This window comes from Nematolebias whitei, chromosome 12 (assembly GCF_014905685.2).
Source record: "Nematolebias whitei isolate Nwh7 chromosome 12, NemWhi1, whole genome shotgun sequence".
NCBI classification, from domain to species: Eukaryota; Metazoa; Chordata; class Actinopteri; order Cyprinodontiformes; family Rivulidae; genus Nematolebias; species Nematolebias whitei.
Genome location: NC_056509.1, coordinates 3665126 through 3675810, shown reverse-complemented (window position 1 = coordinate 3675810; position 10685 = coordinate 3665126). Strand labels below are relative to the sequence as shown.

General features: G+C 40.7%; 1 protein-coding gene across 1 annotated transcript in view; it reads right to left on the bottom strand.

The window, feature by feature from the left end:
- Positions 1 to 10685, bottom strand: part of LOC119417999 (transcription factor 24-like) — a 14096-nt gene that overhangs the window by 1729 nt on the left and 1682 nt on the right. The window contains exons 2-3 of the mRNA XM_037685244.1: positions 10234 to 10386; positions 2408 to 2572 (exon numbers count right to left, since the gene is read on the bottom strand). Of these exons, the coding sequence (XP_037541172.1) occupies positions 2408 to 2572; positions 10234 to 10386 (318 nt within the window). The remainder of the gene's footprint in view (positions 1 to 2407; positions 2573 to 10233; positions 10387 to 10685) is intronic.

Below are 10685 nucleotides of genomic sequence, written 5' to 3'. Positions count from 1 at the left end.
ACACAGTGGTAAAAATGGACTTGTCCCAACTTTTTTGGGATTTGTTGATGCCATGAAATTTGGAAACAACAAATCCCAAAAAAGTTGGGACAAGTCCATTTTTACCACTGTGTGGCATCCCCCCTTCTTCTTACAACACTCAACAGACGTCTGGGGACAGAGGAGACCAGTTTCTCAAGTTTAGAAATAGGAATGCTCTCCCATTCATGTCTAATACAGGCCTCTAACTGTTCAATCGTCTTGGGCCTTCTTTGTCACACCTTCCTCTTTATGATGCTCCAAATGTTCTCTATAGGTGAAAGATCTGGACTGCAGGCTGGCCATTTCAGTACCCGGATCCTTCTCCTACGTAGCCATGATGTTGTGATTGCTGCAGAATGTGGTCTGGCATTATTGTGTTGAAAAATGCAGGGTCTTCCCTGAAAGAGATGACGTCTAGATGGGAGCATATGTTGTTCTAGAACCTGAACATAGTTCTCTGCATTAATGGTGCCTTTCCAGACATGCAAGCTGCCCATGCCACAAGCGCTCATGCAACCCCATACCATCAGTGATGCAGGCTTCTGAACGGAGCGTTGATAACAACTTGGGCTATCCTTGTCCTCTCTGGTCTGGATGACATGGTGTCCCAGTGTTCCATAAAGAACTTCAAATCGTGACTCATCTGACCACAGAACAGTCTTCCATTTTGCCACACTCCATTTTAAATGACCCCTGGTCCAGTGCAAACGTCTGAGCTTGTGGAGCTTGCTTAGAAATGGCTTCCTCTTTGCACTGTAGAGTTTCAGCTGGCAACAGCAGATGGCACGGTGGATTGTGTTCACTGACAATGCTTTCTGGAAGTATTCCTGAGCCCATTCTGTTATTTCGTTGACAGTGGCATTCCTGTTTGAGGTGCAGTGACGTTTAAGGGCCCGGAGATCACGAGCATCCAGTAGAGTTTTACGGCCTTGACCCTTACGCACAGCGATTGTTCCAGATTCTCTGAATCTTTTGATGATGTTATGCACGGTTGATGATGATGATAACTTAAAAGTCTTTGCTATTTTACGCTGGGTAACACCATTCTGGTATTGCTGCACTATCTTTCTGTGCAACAATGGTGGAATTGGTGATAATCTTACCATCTTGGCTTCTGAGAGACACTGACACTCTGAGAAGCTCTTTTTATACCCAATAATGTTGTCAATTGACCTAATTAGTGTTAATTGGTCTTCCAGATGTTTGTTATATGCTCAATTTCCTTTTTCCAGCCACTTATTGCTACTTGTCCCAACTTTTTTGGGATTTGTTGACGTGAAATTTTGAATCGACATTTTTTTCCTTTAAAATGTTACATTTACTCAGATTAAACTTTTGATCTGTCATCTATGTTATATTACGAATAAAATATTGACATTTGCCATCTCCACATCATTGCATTCAGTTTTTATTCACAATTTGTTTAGTGTCTCAACTTTTTTGGAATCCGGTTTGTACATGGGTTACTCCAAGACAGTGCAGCTCACAAGCTTGATGCAGACAGCAGTTCACAAATGTGAAATGCTTACCAATACCCCAGAACTTGACCTCCAGAGCTTCAAACCAAGCCTGAAAGGTAGAAGGGAAAGTCCACAACATGAAAGAACAATCTAAGCCAAGAGGGGCCTCGTACACATTGAGCTCAAACCAGCAATGAGACTGACTGCATAGATCAGTGTGTAAGTCTCTAAGCTGACTAAGAGTCGACAAAGAATCACAAAACTTTGCACAAACTCTACTGGCAGGTTCCAATAAAGTTCACTGGCTGCCATGAGCAGATGACAAAAACAGGGGCCGTATGACCATGACAATTGCTGCTGCTCATACAATGCCAAGAGAGGTTTTACACCCCAAGGCCCATGATAGAACCCCAGCCTGGGTGAGTGAACACATTATGGCAGGAATGCTATGCCTTCTGAAATGATTACTAAACCCAGTGGGACAGTTAGGTGCAAAACCCTGAAGAAAAAAAACTGAAACAAAACCTGAATAGCAAGCTTGTGGCAAATATACCTTACTGAAGTCCCATCAGGGCAGAATGTAGTCTAAATCTCACTTGGGTGGACTGACACGACAGTAGAGGGTCAAGAACCTAAGGTAGAGACACTGAGATCGGATGGAGGACATCCTACAGATGCCACCAACAACAGATAAAACTTCCACGTTCACCTGACAAATGTTGTTCAGACACTGAAAAATACTCAAATAATTTTAGTATCAGGAAAAACATACCAAGTGTCTCCTTATCAGTAAACACAGACAGAGTGTTTAAAGAAAAGCGGATCTAGATTTACTGACTCTGCTGTTCTGCATATTGTCTTCGGATGTCAGTCTACTGTCAGATAGCACCATATACTCAATGTTGTCTGAGCTGTTAGTTCCTGACCTTAACAGGATGCAGGTATCCACCTGGCCGGGGGGACAGAGTGTGCTCAGCCACGGTCCCACCCTGATCCAGCGTCTCTGTCAGGTATGCTATGTAGTTGGTGGCCAGAACCAGTACATCCAGCTTGGAGAGCTTGGTGTCAGGTGGAACTGAAGGTAAAGCTGCCTGCAGGAAAATTCACTCTTTAATATCACATATAACAAACATTTCCAGTTTAGAACAAGAACTATCCCAGGTTTTTGTATAGTACTGTAGTTAGACTAATGAAAAGTTCTATCTTTGTTTAGTCATAAATCCCTATAATTCTTTGTAGTGATAACTTCATGAGATTCTTTATAAATAAAACTACTACAGTTAGGAAATTTATGCCAAACCTAGTGGTGGAATAGTGAAATGAAGGAAGCTATTCAAAGAAAGATGTTAGCCAAGAAGAAATATGACAGTGAGAGGACTGAAGAGAGGAGACAGGAATATAAGGAGATAAGTCGCAGAGCAAAGAGGGAGGTGGCAAAGGCAAAGCAGAAGGCGTATCATGAGTTGTGTGGGAGGCTGGACACTAAAGAGGGCGAGAAGGACTTGTACTGATTGGCGAGACAGAAGGATCAGGCTGGAAAGGATGTGCAGCAGGTTAGGCTTGTTAAAGATAGGAATGGTAATGTTCTAACAAGTGAGGAGAGTGTGACAGGAAGATGGAAGGAGTACTTTGAGGAGCTAATGAATGAAGAGAATGAAAAGGAAAGAAGAGAAGTAGACATACAAACTGTGGACCAGGGAGTAGGAAATATTAGTGAGGGTGAAATTCAGAAAATTCTGAAAAGAATGAAGAAGGGAAAGGCAGTAGAACCTGATGACATACAGTGGAGGTTTAGAAATGTCTTGGAGAGATGCAGTGAGATTGTTAACTCAAATATTCAATGGCATATTTGAGGGTGAGGAAAAACTTGAGGAATGGAGAAGAAGTGTGCTGTTGCCCATTTTTAAGAACAAGGGTGATGTACAGAGTTGTAGCAACTACAAGTTAGCAGCACAACGGCTCAGTGGTTAGCACTGTTGCCTCACAGCAAGAAGGTCCTGGGTTCAATCCCTGGTTGGGCCTGCGGTTGTTCTGTGTGGAGTTTGCATGTTCTTCTCGCGCTTGCATGGATTTTCTCTGGGTGCTCCGGTTTCCTCCCGCAAACCAAAAACATGCATTGTAAGCCGCTTTCAGGCCCATGCCTCCCTTGCAAAAGAGATCTGTGATCTCAGTTGGATTTGCCTGGTTAAATAAAGGTTAATAAAAACTACAGGGGAATTAAGTTGATGAGGCACACAATGAAGATCTGGAGAGAGTTGTGGAAGCTAGACTTAGACGAGAGGTGACTATCTGTGAGCATCAGTATGGTTTCATGCCAAGAAAGAGCACCACAGGCACCATCATTGCTTTGAGGATGCTGATGGAGAAGTACAGAGAGGGTTAGAAAGAACTACATTCTGTCTTTGTGGATTTAGAAAAAGCATATGACAGAGTGCCGAGGGAGGAAGTGTGGTCTTGCATGAGGAAATCTGGAGTGACAGAAAAGTATGTTAGACTGGTACAGGACATGTATGAGGACAGCAGGACAGTGGTGAGATGTGCTGTAGAAGTGACAGATAGCTTCAAGGTGGAGGTGGGGTTGCATTAAGGATCAGTTCTGAGCCCCTTCTTGTTTGCTCTGGTGATGGACCAGGTAACAGACGAGGTTAGGCAGGAATCCCCGTGGGTTATGATGTTTGCAGATGACATTGTGATATGTGGTGAAAACAGGGGACAGGTGGAAGAGAACTTAGAGAGGTGGAGGTATGCACTTGAAAAAAGAGGAATGAAAGTCAGCTGTAGTAAGACACAGTATTTGTGTGTGAATGAAAGGGAGACAGGTGGAACAGTGAGGCTACAAGGAGCAGAGGTCACAAAGATGTAGGACTTCAAGTATTTGGGGTCCACTGTCCAGGAAAATGAGGAGTGTGGCAAAGAGGTGAAAAAGAGAGTCCAGGCATGATGGAGTGGATGGAGAAAGGTTTCAAGAGTGATGTGTGACAAAATGGTACCAGCAAAGGTCAAAGGGAAGGTTTACAAGAGAGTATATAGATGCCCTAAATGGCCGAAAATATTGTGCAACTCTTTTTGTTGACCTATCTAAATCATTTGACACGGTAGATCATATCATCTTGATGAATTGACTCTACAAATGTGGGTTATCTGTTCAGGCTGTTAACTGGTTCTCCAACTATTTATCTGATATAACTCAATGTGTCCAAGTGGCTGGGTTTTGTTCCTCCCCCCTTCCTGTTTTAAAGGGAATGCCCCAAGGCTCCTTACTAGGTTCTTTGTTGTTCACAATTTATGTAAACAATCTGTGTGATAACTTGCCTGATGCTAAAGCTCATCTTTATGCTGATAATATGGTTATTTATTGTTCATCACCTTCCGTTTCACAATCATTGAAACTGCTGCAATCTGCGTTTGCGTTCAGTTCCGTCTGGCTGGGCTTAAACTGGTTTTGAATTGAGAAAAATCAAAGGCTATGCTATTTTCAAATAGTAAGCAGCTTCCACCTATCCTTCCCAGCTTGTTAACTGTTCAAGGAGCTGAAATTGAAGTTGTCAGTTGCTATAAATATTTAGGTATTCTGATTGATGAGACTCTATCATTTAATTATCATATTGACAAACTGGTTTCTAAACTACATCTTAAATTGGGATTATTTTTTAGAAACAAATAGTGTTTCTCACATCAAGTCAGAAGGCACCTGATTGTTTCAACCATTCTGCCCCTGGTAGATTATGGAGATCTGCTATTTATGAACTCCTCAGCCCAGCTTTTCAAAGAACTGGATGCTGTATATCATCGTGCCCTGCGTTTTATGACTGACTGTGGCTATCGAACACATCACTGCACTTTGTATGCTACAGCAAATTGTCCCTCTTTGACTGACCACAGACTTTCTCACTTGCTAGTTTTTATCTATAAATGCATCCTTGGACATCTTCCTACATATTTATGTTCACTTTTATCTAGAACTTTCAGCCATTATAGCCTGCACTCTCAGGACATCATTTTGATGCAGGTCCCAAATGTCAGAACTGAACTGAATAAAAAGGCTTTTAAATCTTTAGCCCCTGAAAATATTCTGCAGAAGAATTTGAACTTATCATCTCTTGTTACCTTGGGGCAATTTAAATCAATTCTAAAGGAAGGAGAGATCAGATCACTTGGCTCTTGTAACTGCAGTAATTTGTAATTATGTGATTTCTTTTGGGTATGTATGTTGTGTATTTGGTCTTGTATTGTGGATTTGTTGTATGTTTTATGGTGCTGTCTTGGCCAGGTCATTCTTGGAAAAGAGGTTTTTTATGTCAATGAGTTATTTTTCCTGGTTAAATAAAGGATACATACACATACATACAGAGTAGTGAGACCAGCTATGTCTGGAGACAGGAGAAAGAACTGGAAGTGGCAGAAATGAAGATGGTGAGGTTCTCCTTAAGAGTGACAAGGATAAATAAGATTAGGAATGAGATCTTCAGAGGTACAGCACAGGTTGAACAACTGGGAGATAAAGTTAGTGAGGACACACTGAGATGGTTTGGACATGTCCAGAGGAGGGACAGTGGTTTGGACATGTTCAGAGGAGGGACAGTGGTTTGGACATGTCCAGAGGAGGGACAGTGGTTTGGACATGTTCAGAGGAGGGACAGTGATTTGGACATGTCCAGAGGAGGGACAGTGGGTTTATTGGTAGAAGGATGTTAGAGATGCAGCTGCCATGAAAAAGGCAAAGGGGAGATATATGGATGCAGTTAGAGAGGACATGGAGGTAGTTGGAGTGAGGACAGAGGACAGAATGAGATGGAGGAGGATGACTTACTGTGGAAACCCTGAAGAGGGAAACGCCGAAAGAAGAAGAAGGAAAAGGAGGAAGAGGAGGAGGAGGAGGAGGAAATTCATGCCATTTTTCTTACTACTGCCTCTGATTATCTATCAAATGAAACAGTTTTAGAAGTGTCACTAAAAGCTAATTTATGTTTGGACAATTTTTGTCCTGTTAAGCTCTCTGAATTGTCAAAAATATTGACTTCAACCCATGCCCATAGCATGTTTGCTAGATCTGATCCCAACCAGATTATTCATAAGGGTGTTTCCATTAATCAGTCTCCCCAGTTTGGATCTGCTTAACCTGTATTTATTTAATGGTTATGTTAAGGCTTTAAGGCTTTAAGGTTGATTTACTTAAGAAACCTGAATTTGATTTAGGAGCTTTGGCCATTTACAAAGTATAAACCTTTATCCAATCAATTCAACATAACAAAACACTTAAGAAAATAGTTGCAAATTAATTGTGTGAATGTCTGAACAGAAGCAAGCTGAGGAAACTCAGTCAGGGTTTAGAGCTCATCATATCACAGAAAGAGCACTGGTGAATCACAATATTTTATCACAGGTAAAGTTAAGTACCGGTAAATTTATTAGACAGCACAGGATAAACATTAGCTGATGATACTTATCCATGAAACCTGATGAATGTAATCAGTTACATTACAAGCTTGTCTTAGAGACATTAAAAATTACTGACCCTTAATTTTCTGATTTTAAACTCACACAAGACAGAGGTTGTCGATTTTGGACCTGAATATCTTAGAAACAAACCTAGCTGTTTCTCACTTTCTCTAGGTGGCATTAATTTGGTCTCCAGTTCTAATGTTAAGAACCTTGGTGTTAGTTTTGATCAGGATATGTCACTTAAACACATCAACAATGTTACCAGGACCACTTTCATCCACATAAAAAATAATAGTAAATTTAGAAACATCTCATCATAAAATGATGCAGAAAATCTTGTCAATTCATTTCTCTCTTTTAGCCTGAAATATTGTAAGTCTTTATTATCTGGGTGTCCAAAATTCTCTTTAAAAAGCATCCATCCAGACTGATGCTACAATAGTTTGGATGAGAGTTAGAAGGAGATATTTCCCTAATTTCCCTTAAGACATGCTTGTAATTAAGTAAATGATACAATTCATACGGTTTCATGGATAAATTTAACTGTATGTCATCAGCATAACAATGAAAACTTATCCCATGCTGTTTAACAACTTTACCTAATAGAAGCATGTATACAGTAAAGAGCATTGGTCCAAGCATTAAACCTTGAAGAACTCCATGACTAACTTTGGTGTATGGAAAAGATTCATTATTTAAATTTGCAAAGTGAAATCTGTCAAAAAATATGATTTAAACAAGTTTAGAGCATTCCTGAAATCTCAATATCATATTCTGTAGTATTCTGTACATATTCTGTAGTAGAAAATTGTGATCAAATGTATCAAGCGCAACTCTAAATTGTCCCTAGGTGAGAGAGAGAGAGTAAATGTTTGTTTGTCTCTATGTGGCCCTGTGATGGACTTGCGACCCGTCCAGGGTGTCCCCCGCCCCTCGCACAGTAATTGTTGGACATGGGCACCAGCGACCCCCGTGACCCAAAATGAAAGAAGTGGGTAAAAGATAATGGATGGATGGATGTATCAAGTGCAGCACTGTTTCCAAACATAAAACAGCTTCAAGTGATATTTCTAAAACTGCCTCATTTGACAGGGAATCGTAGGCAATAGTAGGAAGGATGGTTTGAATATTCTTTCTCATTGAAATCATTATATTTATAAAGAATTTTGTAAAGTCATCAATGATTATAGTTGTAGGGATACAAGGCTCAATAGAGATAGGACTTTTCAATAGTTTTACTATATCTAAAAAAGTTAAATCTGGTCCTCTGGACATTCAAAAAAACAAAACAAAGCAAAACAACAAAAAAATGTAGAAACGTTTCGTCTTTCATCCGAAAGACTTCTTCAGTCTGAGGAGCTGTATTCAGCTCAGTCTTATATCCATCTCAGAGTGGATCAACCTGTTTTGCTGATGACAACCAAATGGTTGATCCACTCTGAGAAGGTGCTATTCATAAGACTGAGCTGAATACAGTACCTCAGACTGAAGAAGTCTTTCGGATGAAAGACGAAACGTTTCTACATTTTTTTGTTGTTTTGCTTTGTTTTGTTTTTTTGAATGTCCAGAGGACCAGATTTAACTTTTTTAGATTTTTCTACCTGGATTATTGAGCATGCATCAGGACAGTTTTGCTATAGTACTGAACAGAAACCTAGGGTTATTTTTATTCTCATCCATTAATGCTTAATAATATACAGTTCTAGTTTTACAAAGGGCTTTCTTTAATGTTAGCAGTCTATCTCTCCAATTTAATTAAAATTCTTCCATGTTAGTGAAGCACAATTTTCTTTCCAGCCTTCTATATGACCATTTTAAAGTATGTAACTCAGAACTGAACCAAGGAGCCAGCTTCAAGGAACTACCTCCATGTCCTCTCTAACTGCATCCACATATCTCCTCCTTGTCCATCTTCTTTGTATTTTTCCTGTCAGCTGCATTTATAACATCCTTCTACCAATATACCAACTGTCCCTTCTCTAGACATGTCCAAACCACCTCAGTCTGTCGTCTCTAACTTTATCTCCCACTTGTTCAACCTGGGCTGTACCTCTGATTATCTCATTCCTAATCTTCTCTCTCCTTGTCATCCCCAAGGAGAACAACAAAATCTTATTTTCTGCTGCTTCCATTTCTATCTCCTGTCTTTTTGTCCATGTCTGTCTCTAAACCATATAGGACAGCGGTGAGACCAGCTAGGTTGTTAACATCAACTTTTTCTTTTACCTTTGCTGCCACCATTTGTCAAAAATCACTCCTGAAACTTTTCTCCATCTACTCCATCCTGTATGGACTCTCTTCTTCACCCTCTTTACCACACTCCCCAATTTCCTGGACAGTGGACCCCAAGTCCTTGAAGTCCTGCATCTTTGTGACCTCTGCTCCTTGTAGCCTCACTGTTCCACCTCCTCCCTCTCATTCACACACATGGACTCTGTCTTACTATGGCTGACTTTCATTCCTCTTCTTTCAAGTGCATACCGCCACCTCTCCAAGTTCTCTTCCACCTGTTCCCTGTTCTCACCACAGATCACAATATCATCTGCAAACATCATAGTCCACGGAGATTCCTGCCTGACTTCATCTGTTAGTTGATCCATCACCAGAGCAAACAAGAAGGGGCTCAGAGCCGATCCTTGATGCACTCCCACCTCCACCTTGAAGCTATCTGTCACTCCTACAGCACCTCACCACTGTCCTGTTGTCCTCATACATGCCCTGTACCATTCTAACATGTCCTACTGCCCTTATACATATGTACCAGTCAAACATGTCTGGCTGTCTTCATACATGTCTTGCAGTCCTCATATATGTCCTGTTCCAGTCTAACATGTCCTGCTGTCCACTTACATGTTCTGTACAAGTCTAGCATGTCCTGCAGTCCTCATACATGTTTTGATGTCCTCATATATGCCCTGTTCCAGTCTAACATGGCCGACTGTCCTCATACACATCCCGTTGTCTTCATACATGTCCTGATGTCCTTTTACATGTCCTGCACCAGTCTAACATGTCATGTCCTGTACCAATGTCAATGTCCTGCTGTCCTCATGCATGTCCTGTATCAGTCTAACACACTTCTCTGCCACTCCACAAAGCATAAAACATTCAAAGAGTAAATTCTTCTGTTTGCACTACAGTTACTACAGGGTTTTGGTGCATTTTATGTGTTTAAGTGTGGGTGAACACATTTCTAGAAATAGTGAAACAAGAAAGTACAAATAAAAAGATTGTACTGAAGTAAACTTGTTCCTGTGTAAAGTCCTGAGAGAACAAAACACTAATGAGAACACTGCAGCATTGCATGTACCTGCAGACTGTGGAAGGCCTGCCGCAGGTTGCGCACGCGACTCCTCTCTCGCGCTGCATTTTCTGGGGAGTGTTGATTCCTGAGCAACCTCCCTTGGACCACGGAACCAGAACCAGAAGCAGGGTTTGACCTGTACCCACATGCAGCCTGCAGCTGATACAAAGTACACATTTAAATACTTCAAATAAACAATTTAAATGTTCTCTGTTCTTGTAATTCCTGCATAAATGCTTGAAATCATCCTGCGATTTGTGAGAACTGGATAAAATAAATTCATTTGTGAAGCTGCTATTTGTTCCTGATGATGGCTTGTAGCAGTTTTGATTTAGTGAGTGAATAAGTTTTCAAATTGTGCCTTAAGAATAGTGGTGCTCAATATTAGAAAAAACTTGTAAAATTATAGTTTCCAACAATTTTCAGTCAGGTCATCTGGACAGTTTCTTTTTTTTTTT